Genomic DNA, 22,947 nt, shown 5'->3' with positions numbered 1-22,947 from the left:
AACCTCCTTTGGGTGTCTGATTAAGCCTGTGGCAGCGTTTAGCATGTTGTCGTCTCTTCCTATAATGGTTGAGGTTGGTGGTGCAGTTCCATCATTTACATCAGAAGTTGTTAAATTGGTTCCTAAACAAGTGTTATAAGCCTTATGTTACCTAACCCACCATTGGAACCAGAGTTTTTTGATGAAGAAAATCACATAATTTATTTATTTATTTACATGCATTGATCATTATGAATCTTGTAAGGTATTGAATAAAACTTTTACTTTAGATTTGGATATAAATTGATTAAAACAATAGAAAATGTTTGAAATTCATGTACTTCAAATCATGACCTCATTTTTCTTGTTATTTCAACTAATCACCAATTATCAATTATCATTTACATGGGGTTTGCTTTGCATGTTCTAATGTTTTATTTATTTATTTATTTATTTTGGTCTAAACCATCCAACTCTTCCTAAATTTTATAGTCCATTTTGACTTGATCTAAGTGTATGGACGAGTTCGTTGTAAGTCAAAACCTAGCACTTGGCTCTTCGGATAGACATAAGTGATTGCACAATCTTACATGGAAGCAAAATTAAACTTACAATCTCATGGTATCTTAAGTTCTCAAACACGTGCAACATTGCCACTCACTTAATCACGCTTAATCTTATGGGAAAACTGTTCAATATGACTTTTCCATATAGTGGGGCAAAACCCAATAATACATATCTGGGATTGGGCTGTTACCACAGCTGCTTAGAAAAAAATTATATTTGAATTTTCTCTCAAATTATCTCAATCAAATTAAATTTAAATAATGAACTCAAAATCTAAAAATGAAAAGATGGCTTTACACAACTCATACAATTTCTTTCAAGGATAATGAGAATGAAGAAGAAACTGTTGGTGGATCGATCTGAGATTAAATTAATTAACGGATAGACTATGACATGCATGATGATCTGAAAGACAAGGTCAATGATATAACCTTCTTCGTTATTTTTCCACATTAATCTGTACAAAATATGCTAGCCAATCACAGATTCTGCCAACTCCCAAAATCAAACTATTGAAGTGGCAGCCTAATCTTGGAGAGATCAGAAGGAGATTGGCTGAATCAGGTGAGTTATCATTGGATTTTAGAGATCTTCCTGAATCCCTCAAGGTTGTCCTTGTCATTGTCTTGGCTTTCCCTAATAATTGCGTCAGTATTTCATTAGATTATTGTCTAATCAGTAGACAGGTGAGCTTGCGATTGGTTAGACCACCATCAACTTGTCTCTTAATTTACAGAAGGGCTGCAGGGTCGTCCGGTTTTAGAATTTCCCACGGGAAACTCGACGCCTGGATAGCTTTCTAATTTACAAGGTTGATGATGTCAATCTGATGGTTACATGGAAATTCAATAGTTGAAGATAAGCCTTCCATTTGCTTCCTTACAATTGTTTTTCCCCAACTCGTGGAGCTCAATGCATTGATAAAATGGTATTAAACAGAGTCTGCTTTCGATTGATCATCTTTGCTGACTCATTAAAATATTGCAGCCTCCCTCCCTCCCTCCCTCTCTCTCTCTCTCTCTCTGAGGTGTCTATGGCGTCCAGCCAGGACCCAACACAGATTCGAAGAGCAGTAGCTCTCTTGAATGCTGCCGATCACATGAGCAAGTGATCTGTGGATGGATCCTTCTACCTACTGCGCCATTTTAGCATTTAAGGGAAAATATTAACTATTAGTATTCTCAGTTAGATGACAGTTAGGTACAGTGAGAAAATATTAGTGTAGAATGGAGTGAGGGATTTCTCTTTTGGAATTCACATTTACCACGATTTAGTAAACAAGTACTTAATCTTATTGATGAATAAAACTGTTATGGTCAATATAGTCAATACGTTGTTATTTTGCAACATTTGAACATTTTTAACGTTTTATATGAATACCACATTGGAATAGAGGATATGTAGTCGGTCAGCCATTAATGTAACCGACTTGATATCAACCCTATTGCCAATAAATATGTACCCTACCCTCACTCACAATAGCCATAATCAAACTCCTCTCTCTCTCTCTCTCTCTCTCTCTCTCTCTCTCTCGCCATTTTCGTTCTGCTCTGATTGACAATGCCAGTTCCAGTGATGTCCGAGAGAACCTTCCAGGGGATTCATGTATTAGGAAGGGAAAACAATTCTCCCTCCCACAAGAGGTACTTTTTCATTTCACATCTCTCTCTCTCTGTGTGTGTGTGTGTGTGTGTGTGTGTAAATTTTCTATCTTGGCAATAACATTGCACAGGCTGGAGGGAAAGATTGCAATCGTAACTGGTGGAGCTAGAGGCATAGGAGAAGCAACTGTCAGGCTCTTTGCAAGGCATGGCGCCAAGGTAATCATAGCCGACATCGAAGACACTCTGGGAACCGTTCTTGCCAATTCACTGGCTCCTTCTGCAGCTTACGTTCACTGCGACGTTACCTCGGAAAGAGATGTAGAAAGCTTGATCGATTCAACAGTTTCCAAATACGGCCGCCTCGACATCCTCTTCAACAATGCCGGCGTTCTGGGCAACCAGGCTAATCACAAGAGCATCGTTGACTTTGACGCCGACGAATTCGACCGCGTCATGCGCGTGAACGTGCGCGGGGCGGCACTGGGGATGAAGCACGCCGCGCGTGCGATGATTCCGAGGGGATCCGGCTGCATAATTTCCACGTCTAGCGTGGCTGGAGTCATGGGTGGGCTTGGACCGCACGCTTACACCGCTTCGAAGCACGCCATTGTTGGGCTGACTAAGAACACGGCTTGCGAGCTGGGCAAGTATGGGATTAGGGTTAACTGTATCTCGCCATTTGGGGTGGCCACGGCCATGCTTGTGAATGCTTGGAGAAGTGGTGGCGAAGAAGACGAAGATGAAGGGATGAGCTTTGGGGTGCCCAGTGGGGAAGAAGTCGAGAAGATGGAGGAGTTTGTGAGGGGGCTTGCAGACTTGAAAGGTTCAACTTTGAGGGCTAAAGATGTCGCAGAAGCTGCTCTTTATCTTGCCAGTGACGAGTCCAAATATGTTAGTGGCCATAACCTTGTTGTGGATGGTGGGATTACCACCTCAAGAAATTGTGTAGGCTTGTAACTAATCTTTGATCATTCGTAATTGGCTAGGTAATTGCTCCCCTTAATTTCTGTGAAATCTTCAATATAACGATTTAAGATTGAACAACTGAGTGGATACAGAGCAAGGAAAAATCGATATAATTATAAGGAACTTCTATATATGATCTATTTCTACATCTACGTACTATGCCCATATTAATTAATGAGTGAAACTGTTTGGTAAAATTCATAAAAGTCATGGTCTCTTGCATACCGTTCATGTCAAGCTCATTGAACTGCTATTTGGCAAGAAAATCGCGTTTAGACAAGAAGATCTTTTTGGGTGTTGTGTTTAGATGTCAAAGCATAGTGTTTGCTAGCTAAGAAATGAAGGGGCATTGGAAAACAAACATCACCCACCACTTGAGAAAATCTAATCTAAGATATAAGATCTCTTATTTGTCAACTGTCCCGAAAACATAGGCACAGTCTAATCAAATTTCTAGGTTGCCCCCGCATTCAACTACTAAAATAATGTCTAACCATATTTGCTAATTATAGAAAATCTCTTCAGTAGTGTTTGCGATTGATTTATTTCTTTAATTACCTAACCTTAAACTCTTCGACCCTGTAAAAGTTAAGGTTAAGCGACTAATCGTATAATTAATTGGATCTGCTCAAGTTAATCATACGTATTTGTTATGCAAAGATCTCAAAGTGCTTTCCATTAACTTAATTAGTCCTCAGTTGTCAGCTAATATTTCGTTTATTAATTATAATAGCCTTTTAAGGACGATCCTGTAGAGATGGCTGCTTGTCTTAACAACCTCATGTGGTACTTTAACCCACCACTAATTTATGAGATATATGTAATTAAATATGAAATGCTCTCTCTTAATTTGTAAAGGTGGATCCGGATGATCAGAATGTGAGAAAGAGAGGTGAATGTACCGAGCTGTTAAATATATATATATATATATATGGTTCTGATAAACACCAGCAACCCATCTCAGTGCCAAATTATTAATAAACACCTTGATTTGATAATTTTAAGTCTTCCATGACAGCCAACAAAGTATACATTAATTAACTAAAAGCACTAGATAGGTCTTTGGCTCCCTAGATCGTGCATCTTGTTTGCAAACAGCGCAGTATTTTTTAAAAGCACCAAGCCTCGCCACATGCCTGGAGACAGCAAAATCAAGGCTTGGGATTTCAACTTTGGAATTTGGAAATTCTTTACAGATTTAATGGTGTAAAGAATTTGGAATTTGGATTGCTGACAAAGATCAAGCTTATTTAGCGGTGCAATCGAGCTGAGCTGAGCTGAGCTTTTTTACTTAACTCGACTCGACAAATCTAAACTCAGACTCAGGTTCAAGTTCAAGTTGAGCTTGAAAGCTTGGCTCGAACTCGAGCTCAATTAACATAAGCCGAGCCTAAGCTTGAGCTTGGGCTCGTCACCACTACAAGAGGAGGTTGCGCAACAATGGCAACAGAGAAAGGGGTGTGTAGTGACGGCGAGAGACAGTGAAGAGGAAGGATGCAGTAACAGTCGGAGACAAGAGACAAGGTGATGAGAGGGGAAGCGGTGAGAGGGTCAGTCGCATCGCAACCTAGGAAGGCAGAGGAGAAGTTGACCATCGGTCATCCTTGCTTGCCCAGTGTCGGAAAGAGAAGAAGTGAAACAATCAAATGTAGACTATTGGAGAAGAAGAGGAATAGGCGATCAAGAGAAGGGGAGAGAGAGAAACAGGTGAAAAATGATTTTCTTGGAGAAAGAGATTATGTACCCCACAAAATCTAATAAATAAATACACATGATACAATGATGATATGTATATATATACATATGTTAAATAATATATTTATAAATTCATGAATATATTTATAAACGAGTATCTTTTCATGACTTAATCACGAACTTTTAAAGAGGACTGTTGGCAAGCTAACAAACTTAAGTTTATTGAGTTTAAGTTTGGCTCATTTACAAATCAAGTTTTAAAGTTAAGTTCAACATCACCTCATTTATCTTAACAAATAAACTCAAATAATTTTTTATTTGGTCAAATACCGTCTCATTCACAAATGACTTAGCTCATTTGCGACCCTACATGTATCGTCAAAGCTCAAAGTTAAAGCATGAGTTAAGCATTATTTCAATTTCAAATTGTGCACTAATTACTTGGCTTGCATCTTTTGGTCTCCCACACCCTCCAAAGAGTTAAAGCATGAGTTAAGCATTATTTCAATTTCAAATTGTGCACTAATTACTTGGCTTGCATCTTTTGGTCTCCCACACCCTCCAAAGTAAGATTTCTGTCTACTGTCTCTCGTTCTCCAAAGATTAACATTAAACTAACTAGCAAGACGAAGACCCTGGCTAGCAATCACTATCCTTTTCCAGCCTAGATGCATTCTCAACATTTAAACAGTATGAATGGCAAATTGCCAATGGCTATATTTGCAGATTCTTCTTCCATAATTATTCATAAATATATATGATTATTTTGAGTAAAATAAATTAATCAATATATATATATATTCATTCCTATCCAATGGGATGGTCAAACGTGAGCTTGCAACGGCAAGAAATGAGCTCCGACGATTGGTTCATCGGGGGGTGCCTGACACTTGCAAGTATTCTGATGCTCAAGTAAGTAAGAGAGCAAGATGACAGAGTATCAATAGACTAGAAAAGAACATACCTTAACTTTGGAGAGAGTTGATCTATATAGAGGGAAGAGATATCCTCACGCATGTATGCTTGCATCGGGCATTATAGGGTGATGAGACTAAATATCTGGCGCTGAAGGGACTTCCTAATGGTGACATAGGTGCCGACGAGATCCTCATTAATGAGGATGTGATTTGCCATTAATGAGAATGAGATTTGCCATTAATGAGGATGGGCACAGGAGCATCCATCCACAAAGGTGATGATGGCTATCGCAGGCTGGCACAGGGCTAAGATTGGATCGTGGGCCGAGATCAGGCCAAGATGGAGTCGGATTGGGTCGTGGACTAAGACAAAGTTGGGTTGGGTCAGGCTTGATTGGGTTGGTATGGTCCACAACCCCCCAAGTCGGATGTTCGAGAAGCGAGCATTCGAGATTTGTTGCTTAGTCAAGATTTATAATCGAGTTGTCGTTTGGACTCGACCAAGATAGATAGCCGAGCTAAGGCTTTGGATGTGTCCGAGGTTGGTGTCTGAGCTGATATGTGATTCCTTTTGTTACCGTGGGCTTGCGTTGGGGCATTGTGGGGACTTCGCTAAGTGCATGAGCAGTTTATTGCTTCGCTTGCTCTTCTACTTCGGTTTGTCTAGCGCGTATATGCTCATGCTTGTGTATTCTTTCTGTAGGCAAAATGGCGTCGAGGTTTGCTAAGACAAACATGAAGGCACTCAACAAGAAGAGGAATGAAACTGCGTTGAGCTCTAGGTCAAATGAGAAAGTAGTTGGGGAGGCCTTAGTCTTACCAAAGTCGGCTCCCTCGCTGTACAACCACTACTCATTGTTGCCATTACCAAGGCTTTGGTTCTCTATCCGAGGGAGCCTACCATTTCTGAAAAGCTGGATCGGCACAAGAAGCGGCAAAGGGATTCCGAGGGGGAAACCAGACCGTTTAGTAGCTTAGGCCCTACTGTCCATGAAATTTACTTGGTCTCGTTCTAGGATTGCAATTTTCAAAGCGGGAAAGGTTATTGGATCTTGGGCAACCTTCCACCTTTCACTAGGTCGAGCACCGGGTACTCTAGCTTGTTGCGAATTGTCAAACGCTCGAAGCAGATACCGTGAGTCGACTCACCAAGATGAAGCGGGATTACAAAGAGAAGCTGGATCAGAGTCGGGATTCAGTAAAAATAGAGGTAAGGAAGGGCATAGAGGCGACCATTACTGAGGCAAAGAAGCAGTCCAAAAAGGTCGAATAACTTAGTTCTAAGCAGCGTCTCACGATTGACGTTCTCTAAAGCCAGTTTGACGCTAGCAGTGCGGAGCTGACAAAGCTAAAGGCGGAGGTTGTGGTAGTCAAGGTCGAGGTGATCGAGAGAGAAATGAAGGCGAAAGTTGATAATGCGATTGTTCGCTCTGAGGTTGAAGAAGCGAAGGTCGAGATAGCCACGACCAAGGAAGAGATTGGCAGATTACGGTCTGACGTGGAAAAGCTGGTGGGTGAGGCTTGCTTCCAATACATTGAGGGCTATGAGGTGGCTTTGTCCCACATCCGAGCTTTCTTCCCCGAGTTGGATCTCTTAGCCTTTGGGTTTTTTAAAGAAATCAAGAACGGCCAACTCGTGGACCCTGTGGATGAGAGTCGAGTTGAGCAGACCAATATCTCGGAGGCAGCTGAGCCGTGCCATACCAGGGATGAAGCGCTCGAAGATATCGGGGTTTTTAATCTTACTTCGGTGTCCTTACCTAAGACCGCTATTGAGCCTGTTCTTGAGCCCACCAAGTTGTGATTCTTTGTTTTTTTTTTTTTCCTTTTTCTTTGTAATAGTTCTCGTGATAGTGTGGGTTTTCCGCTGTTGTAATGCATGAATCTTGTAATTTCCTAGAATTTAAACGAAATGGATGACTTCTTTTCCTTCTATCTATGTTGTTTCATTTTAGTTGTCTCTTCTTACGTGTTTGCCTTTGAAGATGAAATGTGATCTAGATGCTCTTTGATTGCCTTTGCGGATTGGCTACGCCCGGGGGCCGAACGTCCATTAAATGGGGCTAAGCTAGTAGGTCGGTATGGCTTTCGGCCCTTCAGGTCGGATGCTCGTAGAGGGAGAATCCGAACTGGTAGATGTTTTATCTAGCTATTTGGGCAACACATTACTTTGAATTTGGAGGGTCGCTTTGGCATCGTCACTTGACTACGCGCGTGTCCGAAAATTGAGGCGCTTGCTCGAGAATGTGAGACGACACCTGCAGGCATGGAGACAGCCCACCACCCTAGGTGGGGTAGGTTCCTCAAGGCATTAATTACAGGGTTTGTTGGTTCGCATCCGTCTGTTGGATGCCCTGCACGATGCCAATAAATATGTGTTCCTTCAGCTTGTGCGTACCTCTCGCACCCATCTCAAACTATTCGTCTGTCTTGCCTTCCATTGCTTATGAACTCTCTAGCCCTCTCTTCTTTTAGATTTTTCGATCAGCTGTATAGTTTGCTAGTTTATTCGCCAATGGTCATGTCCACCTCAAGCCCTGCCCATTCATATGACTGGGTAAGCGAGGAGGTCACTAAGATCGCCTCAAAATACACTACTACCCTATTTGTGGAAACGATGAGGAAGGGAATCTTTCTCTCTAGGACTAAAGGTGGGAAAAACATTTTATCTGTCGACCATGTGGGAAGGAAGAACGCGTTTACTTGGAACTCAACTCTAACCTAGACGTCGAGTTTGTTTATATGTATGAGACATTCTTTCCATCCGTGATTTCGAGGTATTGGTTGAGTTTCTTGGTCGGAAGCCCAACTTGGGGGTCTTCTTCTTCTATTACCATTGGAAGGGGTTGGAAAAGGCAATTGGGTTTCCCTGACCAAACGTCAAAGAAGGAAGCTGCTGAAAGCTTACCATTCCTCTTACAAATATTTCAAGGACAACTACTTCAAGGTGGCTTCAAAGCAGGATGAGCTAAGCTTTTTCTTGGATGCAGAGGGTCGGGAAAAGTATCTCATATGTTGGTAATTAGAGCCGAACTCTCTTATGGATGCGGAGTACGAGGGTCTAGATCCGGAGGACCAAGCTTTGGTGGACGCATTTGCGTTCTCTCCCCAACTCGAGTTTGTGAATCTTATTGAGTTCAGGGCGGACTTGAGGGCTTGTCGCAATATATGCGTAAGTTGTTATTGTCATTCCTTCGTTTGTTTTTTATTGATTATGGGTCATACTGATGTTTAATGTTTCAGGACAAGCGATGCCTAATTTAATGGCAGAAAAGGTGATGAGGTGTATGACAGAGAAGAATGCCCAGCCATCCTCCGGAGCGGTGGTTGGCAAGAAGGGGGTCGTCTCTGTGAAATTGAAAGGCCCTGTCCGTGGCTAACCAATTTCCATGGTTGTTGTTGGACCTATTATCTCTTCTCTATCCGATGAGGTAGTGGAGGTCAATGAGGCCCCTCTACAACGAAAGAGGCGTTGAGTTACTGGCAAATTGGCGCTTTCGAGCTCTAGCCAAGCTATTGATGTGCCGGGCCTTTTAAGCCCAGGGTGAACTGGTGCCCTCAGGCCCAAAGTGTCGCTCGAGACCGATCTTGTGGGGCTGCGACGATGCTGAGGCCGATCCCCAAAGCCTCTAGAGCCATGACTTTCGACCGAAAAAGTTCATCAGAGAACATCTCATTTTGGAGTTGGATTAGGAGAGGCATGCTTTCCTAGGGCACGTCGAGCTATTTCAGTGGGTACAGATACAACTTTTGCGTGATGCCAGCACTACCCAATCGTTGGCGATCGAGGCAAAACTGCAAGGGGACGACGTCACAGAAGCCAAAAGGAAACTAAAGGCAGCGAGGCATAAGGCTAAGGAAGCCTGGGAGACTACGCAGAAGCGGGTTGATGAGCAATATACCTTCTTAGTATATTAAACTTAATAATGAATAAACTAAGACATATAACTCATCATAAATGTAGAAACTAGATCGAAACCTCAAATAGACATAATCGAAACCACTTTATTCATAACATAAAGCCGAACCATCGTTTTAACATGATATCACCAAAATAAAATACATCATAAACTAATAATCATGCTATGTACAATCTACTAACAACTGTCACTCCTCGATAATTCCCTTTTCCTTTAGAGCCACTGCTTTCACGTGTAACGTTTGAATATTCCAGGAACATAGTCCAAATTAGATGTTGAATCATTTAAGTGAGAGTTCAAAAATATTTTCATGAATATATGCAAGACCATAAACACAAACTGACATATCCTGACATGTCCTAGTCCAAGAGAATCTCACATAGCACTTAACCCTAACCGAGGAAAATGCAATATCTCTAAAGGCAATACAACCAGATCGACACATTGGCATAACACAATCTTGTTTAAGAGGGACAACCTCAATGCATGAATTTGGGTATCACCCCTATATCATGTTAGGCATTAGACTCTCATTCAAAAGCATTCCGGATTTTAACACAACACTGGCCATAAGATGATCAACACTATCTCCGGAATCAACGTCTACCTAGGCAATAATGTTATTTCTCAAAGGCACATGGGGTGGTGTCCACTCTCAGCCTCGCCACTTGAGTACCCTAGGGTGAAGTCCATCTCAACCCCATCCCAAATAGGTCACATACCATTAATTCTTGGCATGCATTACGAGTGCTATCACTCAAGTGCCCCACACAGGTTGACAACCTACATCCCACATGACCACACACAAACATGTCAATGCCACAACACAAAACATGCATCATATAAACTCAACATTTCCATGCACATAATTTAAAGTACAAAATTCAATGCACAACTAAATAACCACTTTGGATTAACTATCTATATGCAAACAACCTATCACAGGTCAAATCATTTGTATAAACAAATCAAGTTTGGTAGTAAACTACTCACCTTAAATGCAATTTAGAATGCCTCGAATTTCGAGCTCAATCTCAACTCTGGTGTCAAGCTTTTAAATTCTAAATTTCGAGCCCCAACATGTTCCTCAAGTTTCAAATAAATTTCTAATTTTTTTTAAAAAAAATTACTATTTTTTTTCTCTTCATTTTCCTTTTCCTCTTCTCCTCTCTCTATTCTCTCTCTCTCTACCTTCTTCCATTTCACCTAAGCCTATTTATAATGGTCTAAGCTTGGGCTCCAAGCATATATATGAATATTATATATTATAGCTATCACTTGGCCACCACTCCATATGCACACTTCACCCACAAAATATATATATATATATTATATTATATTTCTTATAGAATTCTTGCCGCCACGCACACACTCAACACACATATATATACATATAATTTATATAATATGCTATGCATAATATATTTGTATAATTTATTAAAATCATAGAAATTATATATAAATCTCTCAATTAATTTTAAATCCCACTTCAAGCATTTCACAATTACAATTACACCCTCACACATAAATTTTATTTAGATTCAAATACCAAAAATTCACAATTAATAATTCCAAAATTATTTGCTGCGCCCTCACAAGACCTTTGCTTCATCCCGAAACCACTTTAAGGTTATTCCTTACACAAAATTGGAGCCTCCTTAGGATTCTGTTGACTTTTTGGAAGTCCCCTATGACGATTTAGTTTTTTAGTCTGAATCACAGCTGTATCAAAAATAGTCTCGATTCTAATTTCTTTTAATACCATAAATCCTATCTCAGAATGCTCGTCAGTACCATATCATTTTTCTTAGACATCAAGACTCCAGGGCACTCCCTGCGATCGATTCGACGACTTTTTTTACTATCAAGCTAATTTTTGATATTTTAATCTCACTTAAATTACATGATAACTTTATACCAAAACGGGGTATTACAGATGCGTCTTGGAATGAAATAGATGAGTTGAAAAAGGTGTTTGCCCACTTTGAGGACCGATCTCCGGTCGAGAAGGAGAGTGTAGAGGCATTGGAGGCTGAATGAGATATTCCTTTTCGCGAGGTTGCTTGTCTCGAAGCCTTGTCAGAGGGTTTAAAGAATGAGGCTCTTGACCAATATCTCAACGGTTTTACCACAACTTTGGCGCAAGTTTGGACGCTCTACCTCGAGGCAGATCTTTCTAATTGCGGCCCCTTCAAGGATATCGTGGACGACCAGCTTGTGGACTCGGATACAAAGGGCTCAACGGACTAGGGTGAGGCCTTGGAGGGGGTGTAAAAGGTTGGAGGTCAGTCGGGGAAGGCCAGGGAGTATCCTGTTGTAGCCCTGGTCCCTACTCAGTCTGATCGACCTATCGTTAGCTTTTAGCATAGCTTTTTGACTTCTTTTGCTTGGCTTCTTACTTTGTTGCTTTGTGTAAATGATGTAGGTACTTTACTTTATTATCGAATAAATGATATATTTTCGAGCATGTTTTGGCTTCTACGACTACTTTCTTTTTCTCTTGTTTTCTTTGTGGTTGTATCTTCAAGCCTTTTCTCATGAGTGAGAGAGAGAGAGAGAGGGGGGGGGGGGGGGGGAGATCGTGATGAACCCGAGGTTTGCCAATGCTTATTTGATTCAGGGCATGGTCTGGGAATGAAATCAGGATAGGCCCATGGTTCGTCCGCCGGGTTAGACCCGAGTGCTTGGGAGCAGATTGAAGTTGACGGGCTAGCGAGCGAGGTATGAGGTGGCAGTGTCCTATGCTTGGTCCTTCCCGGAAGTCCAAGGGTGGCTGTTTGGGTATTATGTTTGGGATGCACGCGCAACATAGAGCCAGGAGTGTGCAGTTATGAAGATGAAGGGACATTTTTAAACGCGGGGTGTGTCGCTTCCCTATAAGGTGCATTCATGAAGGTGAGGGGACGTTTTTCCACATAAGGTTCGCTGCTTCCCTAAGGTACATTTGTTGGGATATTAATTGCTTGGGTACGTGGCCATATTGCAATGGCGGTTCTACACTTGCTAGATATAAGACATTAATCATGAGACACGTGGCAAGATCGTATCAAGAGTGGAAGTGGACAACCCTAGGCCATTAAATGTTCCTCACTATGTCTATCAAAGAGGAGGACTCCACCTTGTTCCCACACACCATATAGTCATTCTTGATTACTTTCTGCTTTCTGGGAAGCCCTAGGGTTTGAGGGATGAGAATGTCGATTCGAGTTGAGGCCTTGCTGGCTAAAGGGCAACGCCTCTGGAGGCGAAGTTACGGGGGCAGCTAAGGTGTCCCTAGCTGAAGTTAAGCATGTTTTGGGTGAGGGCGATACTAGAATGGGTGGTTTTGGGCAAGGGCAATACTAAAATAGGTGGCCTCGATCCTCTTTCTAATTCACCTCTGCCGCTCTTGCCTTTCTGCGGATCTCTGGTCACCATGTACTTTTCAGGTAGCTCTCTCAATTGGAGCAAAGGATTGGTGACCTCCTTCCTCTACCTTGGGAGTTGTTGCCACTCATTTCTATAGATTTGTGATCATGCTAGGCCTATCCAACATTCCCAAAATTGATACATGGCAAGGCTTCCCATTAGGGTGTCTACTTGTTGTGAGATGCTACGAGAGGCTCAACTAATAGGATAGAGGGAGAATGTTCAATGGCTGCATCTTCATAGTGTTGTAGGTTGATCATCCTAAGATGGAAGGCTAGTTTCGCAATGATGGTTGTTTTATTTGGTTGTATCTTTGTAGTATTGTAGGTTGATTATCAAGAATGTAAACCTTATAATGTAATAAAATAATGAAATGAAGGATTTTTTGAGTATCTCATAACCTCTGATTTTCTTTATTCTTGCTTTGTTATAGTATTTTTGTCGAATAATTTGATTATTACAAAGTGTCGGTTGAGCCGAGGTAGATGGACCTATTTGATACAAGGCATGGTTTGAGTGAGATTAAGGTGACACGAGGTCTGCCGATGCCTGTTTGATACAAGGCGTGAGTTTGAGCAAGATCGAGGTAACTCGAGGTCCATTTGTGTCTGTTTGATACAAGGCATAGTTTGGGCGAGACCGAGGTGACTCAAGGTCTGCCAACGCCTGTTTGATACAAGACATGAGTTTGAGTAAGACCCAGGTAACTCAAGGTTCATTTGTGCCTGTTTGATACAATGCATGAGTCTAAGCAAAACCAAGGTAACTCAAGGTTCATTTGTGCCTGTTTGATACAAGGCGTGAGTCTGAGCAAGACCGAGGTAACTCAATGTCCGTTTGTGCCTATTTGATACAAGGCATGGTTTTGGTGGGATCGAGGTGAGTCGAGGTCTGTCAACGCCTGTTTGATACAAGGCGTGAGTTTGAGTAAGACCGAGGTAACTCGAGATCCATTTGTGCCTATTTGATATAAGGTATGGTTTGGGCGAGATCGAGGTGACTCGAGGTCTGTCAACACCCGTTTGATACAAGGCGTGAGTTTGAGTAAGACTAAGGTAACTCGAGATCTGTTTGTGCCTGTTTGATATAAGGCGTGAGTTTGAGCAAGACCGAGGTAACTCGAGCTCCGTTTGTGCCTGTTTGATACAAGGCATGAGTTTGAGTAAGACCAAGGTAACTCATGGCCCGTTTGTGCCTGTTTGATATGAGGCATGGTTTTAGGGTGGGATCAAGATGACTCGAGGTTCGACCATGCCGAATTGACCCCTGCCCCTATTTGATCCCAGGGACGGTAGACGATACGGTAAAAGAAAGGTAAGGCCTTAAAGTCCACTCGCTGGGGTAGAGCCGGGCGCTTGGGGGCAAACTGATCGCGTCAATTTGATACATGGAGCACATCTTGGATCGAGGTGACGTGAGGTCCGGCCATGTCGAACTGACCCTCGCCCCTATCTGATCCCAATGACAATAAACGACATAGGAAAAAAAAAAGCAATGCCTCAAGGTCCACCCACAGGGGTAAACCTAGGCACTTGGGGATGGACTGACTACGTTGGTTTGATACATGAAGCATGGTTTGGATTGAGGTGACTTGAGGTCCAGCTGTGTCGAACTGACCCCCGCCCCTGTCTGATCCCAAGGATAGTAGATGACACGACAAAAGAGATGCAAGGTCTCAAGATCTGCCCACCAGGGTAGACCTAGGCGCTTGGGGGCAGACTAACCGCGTTGGTTTGATATACGAAGCACGGCTTGGATCGAGGTGACTCGAGGTTCGATATCGTGTCAAACTGACCCTCACCCCTGTTTGATCCCAAGGATGATAGACGACACGGAAAAAGAGAGGCAAGGCCTCAAAGTCCACCTACTTGGGTAGACCCGGGCACTTAGGGGCAAACTGACCAGGTCGGTTTGATACATGAAGCACGATTTAAGAGAGATGTCGATATGGACTGAGAGTAACCTTATCGTTTCCCGTGATGAAAAATAGTCTAAGTTCAATGATAAAAGATAAGTCTTTGATATAGATGATTTTCATGGTGAAAGATAGGTCTTCAAGATGTTCTGACTGAATAACTTTCGATTTTATTGATGACGGGTAATCGTATAACGTATAGGCGAATGCCTGATGAATATCAAATGCTAGAATAACATAAGACGAAATTTGGGCTTGGACCCGTGTAAGGACATAATGAATAATGAATGAATGGAATTGACTTAACTGAGCAGAATTTAGTCAATTGAATGATATAGTAAAAATACTTAAAATAGTTACCTAGCTATAATATCTTCGTAGTTTGGCTGCATTCCATGACCATGGAAGGGGCTGCCTTGAGAGCTCGACCGGGTGATAGGCTCCGTTTACCGAGGTTATTAATGACCCGGTAAAGACCTTCCCAGTTAGCCCCGAGCTTCCCTTCTTCAGGTTGTTATCTCATGCTTTCGATCTTTCTTAAGACCAGGTCTCTTTCTTGAAATTGTCTGGGCTTGACCTTTTTTATTATATTTCTATGCCGCCCTTTGCTTGGTAGCTTGTTCACGGATGTGGGTCTGGTCTCGAATTTCCTAGATGAGATCGAGGTTGGCTCTTTGTTCCTCGTTATTAATTTCCTCCTAGAAATGTTGTTGCCTGGGAGTAGGCTTCCCAACTTCCACTAAGATCATGACTTCGGACCCATAGGTGAGTCGAAAAGGTATTTCCATGGTTGAAGTTTGAGTCGTGATGTGGTATGACCATAGCACCATGGGGAGTTCATCTGGCCATGCGGCCTTGGCGTGGTCTAATCTTTTTTTTAATCCAGCCAAGATGATTTTGTTGACAATCTCAGCTTAGCCGTTAGTCTGCGAGTCCGAGGTGAAGACCTGGTGAATGCTGAGCTCTTTGAAAAATTTCTGGAACTTGTTGGTGGTGAACTGAGTACCATTATCTGAAGACAACATCCTAGGTAAGCTGTATCGGCAGACGATATTTTTCTAAATGAACTTTATGATCTTTTCAGAAGTGATTGTGGCCAGGGGCTTGGCTTCAATCCATTTGGTGAAATAATCGACTTCCACCACTATGAACTTGAGTTGTCCTGAGGTGGTCGAGAAAGGTTTGAGGAGTAGATGGGTGTAGAAGGTGGGGGAATAAAGGTGTGGGTAGCCTGGTGATGGCATCTACCACCAGGCTACCTTCTATGCCGTTGTCAACCCTTTCACTGCGTTGATCATGCTGCTGATTTTGGATTAACTCACTAACTTGGTTTTGAAGTTGTTGGATGGTCTAGAGGAGGACTTCCATGGTTACTGGGCTTTCTAGGGGGCGGTTAATGCTTGAGTTTTCTGGGTTGAGAACGCTTTTGGTTCTGACCATGGTAAGGTAGTTGAGAGATTGGTATGAAATATTTTGGTGAGACTTATAGGGTAGGTATGTTTTACCGAGCCCCACGGTGGATGCTAGATGTTCTTTCTTGCCTAAATGGATGGTTGGATGCAGGATTGCAACGATAAGGAATGGGCTCCGATAATTAGTCCATCGGAGGGTGGCTGACACTTGCAAGCACTCCAACGCTCAAGTAAAAGGGCAAGTTGACAGAGAATCAGTCAAGTAGAAAATAACATACCTTGGCTCTAAAAAAAGCTGGTCTATATAGAGGGATGAAAGGTCTTCCCGCATGTATGCTTGCATCGGGCGTTGTAGGGTGATGAGACTGAATATCCAACGCTAACAGAGCTCCTTATCGGTGGCATAGTGCCGACAAAACTCTCATTAATGAGGATGAAATTTTTTATTAATGAAAATGAGATCTACCATTAATGAAGATGGGCACAGGAGCATCTAACATACAACGGTGATGATGGCTGTCATAGACTGGCACAATGTCAAGATTGGGCCGTGGGTCGAGATCAGGCCAAAATAGAGTCGGATTGGGCCGTGGACCAAGACGGAATATGGTTGGGCCAGGCTTGATTGGGTTGGTATGGTCCAATATACATACATATATTATAAGACATCATGTTTATAAATACTACAGATATACATATACATGCAAACTTTCAAATCAATAAGCCAAACTCCTAAGTTATCTTGATTGTTAGATGGTATATATGGTAATCTCTTCTACAATAAAGATTTATGTTTTTATTTTTGAAATAAACTTTCACAATTCATTTTTATGAGTTTATTTGATATTCCTGTAATTTAGCTGATGGAATTCCAAAAATTAGTATAAATCCACCAGTGCTCTTGGCCTGTGTGACATCACTCCCCAAGTTCTGAAGGAAAGCAGCAGGAGGGCTAGCAAAGTAGGAAACTGCAAGGCTCGAAGAGTCCATGTCTGGGTCAGGCCCCCCTCACTGTTCACATCAGCCCAAATAATATTCATTTTCAATCTTGTGCCCATCCATCCATCCATCGAGGCTAAGAATAGCAAACTAGTACAGCTGCTGCATGCGGTGCGGTGCAGCGGTGGGTATGGACTGTATGGAACAACTTATAATAAATATAAATGTAGGCTTGTTTTACGAAGACACATCTGATGTGTCCACGGATATCCACAACGTGTCAACACCCCATCTTCCCCCTTGCTGACCCATCTCCCCTCTCTTCCATTCACTTTACTCCAACGAATATTGAATTACAAACCCCCCACTTCTTTAGTTCATTAATTATAGCATCTCTTATCCATTTCTTCTTTTCATCTGCTCCTCCTGCAAATCTGTGTACGTGGATGCAGGATAAGGGTTGCACTTCCAAGGGAAACTCATTGTCATAACTAAGAAGAGCTAGCTAGACTAAGAGTCTTCTTCTTCTCCTTCTTCAACATGGCTGAAGCTAGCAGAGAGTCGACTGCCAATGCCTTGCACCTTCATGGATCTCACCCGTCTAATACAGAAGAAGAAGAAGAAGAAGAAGAAGAAGAAGAAGAAGACAGTATTGGCAACTATATAGGCTTAGGGGAGTCTAATATTACAGCTGGCTTATCTCAATACTACTGCTCTTCCTTGTTGGAGGCCTTGCCTCTTCCTGAACCAACATGGTCCACCACTGCACCTTCCGTTCTGGTTATTCCAGCGCCGGCCCCGCCGTTGATGGCGCCGCTGGAGTTTGAGTGGGTGGAGAACTTAGCTTCTTCTCACGCTTGGTGGCTAGGGTTTCTGCAGAGCCTTGATAGTGGTGGTGACAGTGACAGCATTAATGGAGTATCGGCATACCCATTTGAAGAAGAAGAGAGTATGATCATGGGGTTTGAGCGAGACCAATATGATTCAGAACTAGGAGAAACACCTCTCAATGAAATTGATCTCTCTCTTGATGAATGGTTGATTATTCCATCATCTGAAGATCAAGGTGAGAGTGGGTAAACTTCAACAAGGCTGCCTATCAGAATTGCAAAACCTACTGATCACTGATGCATCTGCGTATTTTGATTTTCTGTTTTTCTAATGTACTTGTAGTTATCTTTTTCTTACCGTTTCTACAACGAATGAGACATGACAATATATAGGTTATTAATCACCTCAACTTTCATTCATAAGTTTTAAGGCCATGTACTTGTGTTGGGTCACATCTTGATGACTTCAATTTATGTACTTGCTAGCTGGAAACTGTTTATGAATCTTTTGTATTTATCAATTAGTTGGAAGTATATAAATTTATGGAAAATAACACAATTATCTTATATTTATTAATTTAAAAAAAAATCAGTAAACAATGCAGCATCCTTGCAGCCTAAATGACTTACTGGGGCATAGGCTAGATCTTAGCAATAACTAGACATTACAAAAAGATAACACAATAATATATCAACTTTTTATTTTGAGATTATTTATATATATTGCAACTCCGCAATTATTTTTATTTATAGTTTTATATTCAATAAAATTTGTGTAACTCATTATCATATGGAAGCGGCTTTCATCAAAATTTTGTCCTTTCTCTACTTCTATTGTTAAATATATGTTCCATTCCATTGGATCTACATACATAGAAACAAGCCCAACAGCATTTAGCTGATAAATAGGATTCAATGATATAATTAAGATGGGGGTGAACATTGTGAACCACCAATGTAACAGAGTGTCAGTGTGACAGCATAAAGATCAGGACAAAATAGTTTGGTTCATGCTGTCAAGTCAATTTGCTGTATCATGAAATGCTTCAGTTTTGGTATTATTCAAAATGGCAGGCTCAACTTACCTGTCACAATCTCTAAATGGTGACATCTTCTCTCTGAGTAATCCATGGAGCAGGGGGATTCATGCTGGTATCCATGTCTTTATTTATGGAAAGTTTACCTTGAGAGTCTTCTGTTTTCAGCTTGTAAAGCCTAGGGCTGCTACAACACTGAAAATTTGTCCCAGATGTTGGATGAAACAATCCATTTTCGCGACGTAAAGTTGAGAGTTGGGACTCGTTTTCATCCATCACCTTTCTGCAAAATTTTTCTTCCAAGATGTCGTAGAAATCTGCAGTTCGAACTTCCTGAGCTAGAGAACAACAGCAGCAAAATAGCCATTGCGCGCAATCTGCAATAGCTGGTTTCCCATAGCATGAGGCACTGGCCGGCAAGTTGAATCTCTTTCTCATTTGGATTCTCCAAAAGCCACCGTAGAGTAAACCAAACACACAAAGCACGATCCCGGTTATCCCCAAAGCCTCCCTGACTGCTTCATTGTCAATGTTAATGGCAGCCAAATTAAATATCCACAAGGGAGCTGTGCAAAAGAGTAGGAAAGTTGCAATATGAACATACATGTTGCCAAGCCCAAGTCTCTCCATATTCCACCCAAAAACACAAAAACTACAGAAAAGAGAGAGACATGCTACATTAGCATCTTCCCAGAATTCTAAAACCCCACCTCTCCAAACAGGTCTGTTCTCAACAATTTTCGGGTCGTTTCCTGATGCAAAACAGAATCTCCTCTCTGAATACTTGACCTTTTGTTCTTGCGCTTCCTCGTCAACGCCCAAATCATACTCCCTTCCCAGGGGGCTAAGAATGGAGTACAAGCCAGCAATGGCTGGAGCAGCAATGGCAACAAAGAGGCATACGCCTACTCCTATAGCCGGTCTTTCAGATCGTTTATATCCCAAGTTAAGACCGCACAAGGCATACTGCGCGAAGCAATTTACGTGGAGAAGAACAATGACAACCATCATGTGAGGCCGCTCATGGGGTTTGTGAATGCCATTCTTGCAGTATACATTTGTAAGTTGAGAGATATCATTAGGCTTCCATCTGCACAAGAGTATAAGGTGGTGGAAACGCTTTGGGTGTTGGTACAAACACATAAGAGTGAATAGAGCATTGAGGATCTGATTATTAACCTCAAACCATGCATTCCTCTGGGATTTCCTTGGTAGAACGCCATTTAGCATTCCTGTCATTAGCAAGAATAGGATTGCCCCTGAGGCCACAACGCAAGTTACCCACAAAACAAGTGCCATGTTCAAAGGGTTGCTTATCCATTTTTTGCAGGTTGTCAATAAACAAGGCCAATCAATTCTCTCAGAAAAAAACCCTTTCAAACATCCAAGCAGACCAGATGCAGATTGGGAAATTTCATCTCTTTCCTCTGCTGTCGCCTCAAGTTTAGCCGAACCTAAGTTTAGGATTGCTAATTTGCTGGGACTAGTTGTCTTAACTTCTCTAGATCCGCTATGAGGATTAGATTTTTCTAACAGCCCCTTCCTAGATGGTGATGTGGAAAGAGTAGTCAGAATACTGGCTTTATGTTCATTCTGTCTGTCCTTATCTGACCGAAAATGGCCCGGATCACCATTTGAGACCATCCTACCGGTGAAGTTATGGTTTCCTAGAATTCCCAGATACAAACAATCCAAAATTCCAAACCCCATAAATTGTTATCTCAATTATCATATGCCATTCCTACAACTTCCTCCAAGGAGACCATCACAGAAAGCTGGAACCAAATACTTGATTGTTGCAAAGTTTCCCTGGAAACCTATCCAAACCACAAATAATACACTGAATGAATCATTGTTGACAGCAGATGATGAACATAGTAGAAGAGGTACTGAACCTATTAGACCAGCTGAACTTAACGAGAAGCAGAATTGCATATCAGCTAAAGAAGCTGAAGGAACATTTGAAAAATAATGCATTTTTTCAGTAAAGGACGCATCTTTCTTGGTAGAGGAAAAGAGACTTCAAAACTGAGAAAAGTATTTCTTATGACAGAAAACCTTACAAAATAGTAAATGGACAGCAAAATTGGTTTATTTGCTTCACAAACGAACACTAGTCATTTGCAAAGGAGATGAAACAAGATAAGCAACAATCGACCAAGAAAGCATAGTAAATAAAGCCCAAAATCTAACCAAACATTACCTGATGAACCCAAAAAACATATCAAGTCTCAAGACAGATGAGAGTTCTCTTAGGTTGCATCGACATTTCTAGTTTTCTTTACGTGATTCTCGCTATCAAAACTAAACAAAGAAGGGGGAAAACCAACTTCAACACTACCACTCAGCGATATTAATGAATCCAAAAACCAAGTCATTAGATTGAGTGTAATAACGAGCCAAAAACAAGGAAAGACAAGTTAAAGCCTTACCTCCGGCTTTTAAGAAGCAGAAACAGAGCAACCAGAGAGGTGTGAAGAAGGCAATGAGGTTTGGCTGTCTGGTCGGGCACGCAACTTTTGAATTTTGAACAAAACGCCTCTGTGACCGTTGACGATTTACGCCATAATTTTACTTTTACTTTTACTTTTGGCTCTTGCACCTTTACTTTTTCTACTCCAAAATTCTTCACTTTCTCTGCTTTTTCTTGCTCTCTCTCTCTCTCTCTCTTTTTTGGGCGCTGGGTGCTTCTTAGTATTTTCTTCTTCGAAATGGGAAGAGAAAATAAACTGAATCATGATAGCGCCACAACTGAATCATTATAGTTTTGCTCATCTGCAACTAAAACATCAGGAAGCTTGTTGGTTCCAATTAAAGAAAGGATTTTTTATGGCACCCGGATGGGAGGGAGCAAAAAAAATTTGACATTTGGCTGTATCCATTATGAAACATGAGGAAGTATTTATTGAGAAAGAGACTGAAAGATGAAGAAAGCATAAAAAAGAAAACGAATGAGGAAAAGTTGCTTTCTCTGCGATACATGGCAGACAATACAATACCAGAAGGTTCATATGAAAATAGGAATTCAGCTATTATGCGCCATACAGAACCTAATAAAACAACAAAAATTTACCAACTGTTAACGTAGACCTCTACGAGTCAAAGGAGCTGATTGAACTTATCAATTCAGATGAAACATCGACCAAGAAAGCCAGACCAGGCCAGACCAATTTTATTAATTAATTCATATGATGATTTTAAGCCTGTACCCAATTATAACTACCTATTAGTATCCAACCCAAACGGGTCATTGTGAACCAAAGACTAGGGATTTGCCAGCACTGGACGTCATGCATGGGCCCATAATCTAGGCCCAGCCTAACTGAGAAAGGGCCGTACAGATCCAAAGCCACCTAGGCCTAGTTTACAACCTTCTGGAACCACCGAGCCAGTTGGCTGTAGTCCAAGTGAATATATATATATATATCTTAGCTCGAAGATATACAATTCCATTAATTTTTGTGACAGCTACAAGAAAGGTGGAACAGTTAACTTCTTGTGGCTACCTTTTTTTTTTCTTCTTTTAAACTTGAGAAAGGGTTCATTATGCCAAAAGCGCGCGCAAGCGCGCTCACATTTGCAGATGGGGCACTTGCATTGAATGTGAAGTTATGGTATATATGTTGGTTTAACAAGTGTAAAGGCCATGGAGAAAGTGGTCAATCTTAGACTTGGTAACATTAGTTTGGTCGTACACGTTTCTTTGCATATGGTTTAATTAATTATTTACCACTTAGTGGAATTAGTTGGTAGATTTC

At 41.5% G+C, this 22,947-nt stretch overlaps 2 protein-coding genes across 3 annotated transcripts; one reads left to right on the top strand and one right to left on the bottom strand.

The window, feature by feature from the left end:
- The first annotated feature begins 1,836 nt into the window (after positions 1–1,836).
- On the top strand, positions 1,837–3,198 carry LOC127790303 (short-chain dehydrogenase reductase 2a). The gene is made up of 2 exons (XM_052319745.1): positions 1,837–2,189; positions 2,279–3,198. Exons 1-2 carry the CDS (start codon positions 2,107–2,109, stop codon positions 3,105–3,107), a joined length of 912 nt encoding a protein of 303 aa, XP_052175705.1. The 5' UTR covers positions 1,837–2,106; the 3' UTR covers positions 3,108–3,198.
- Positions 3,199–18,976: 15,778 nt separating this feature from the next.
- Positions 18,977–22,164, bottom strand: LOC127789812 (uncharacterized). 2 transcript variants are annotated; one of them, XM_052318816.1, is made up of 2 exons: positions 21,622–22,164; positions 18,977–21,006 (listed from the first exon to the last, which is right to left on the bottom strand). In XM_052318816.1, exon 2 carries the CDS (start codon positions 20,897–20,899, stop codon positions 19,250–19,252), a length of 1,650 nt encoding a protein of 549 aa, XP_052174776.1. In that variant the 5' UTR covers positions 20,900–21,006; positions 21,622–22,164; the 3' UTR covers positions 18,977–19,249. The 2 variants fall into 2 exon arrangements, with proteins under 2 accessions (XP_052174776.1, XP_052174777.1); XM_052318817.1 differs by lacking the exon at positions 21,622–22,164 and adding an exon at positions 21,393–21,614.
- Between the last annotated feature and the right edge of the window lie 783 nt (positions 22,165–22,947).

Source organism: Diospyros lotus, chromosome 14 (genome assembly GCF_014633365.1).
Source record: "Diospyros lotus cultivar Yz01 chromosome 14, ASM1463336v1, whole genome shotgun sequence".
Classification (NCBI taxonomy): domain Eukaryota; kingdom Viridiplantae; phylum Streptophyta; class Magnoliopsida; order Ericales; family Ebenaceae; genus Diospyros; species Diospyros lotus.
This window is presented reverse-complemented; position numbering and strand designations above follow the sequence as displayed.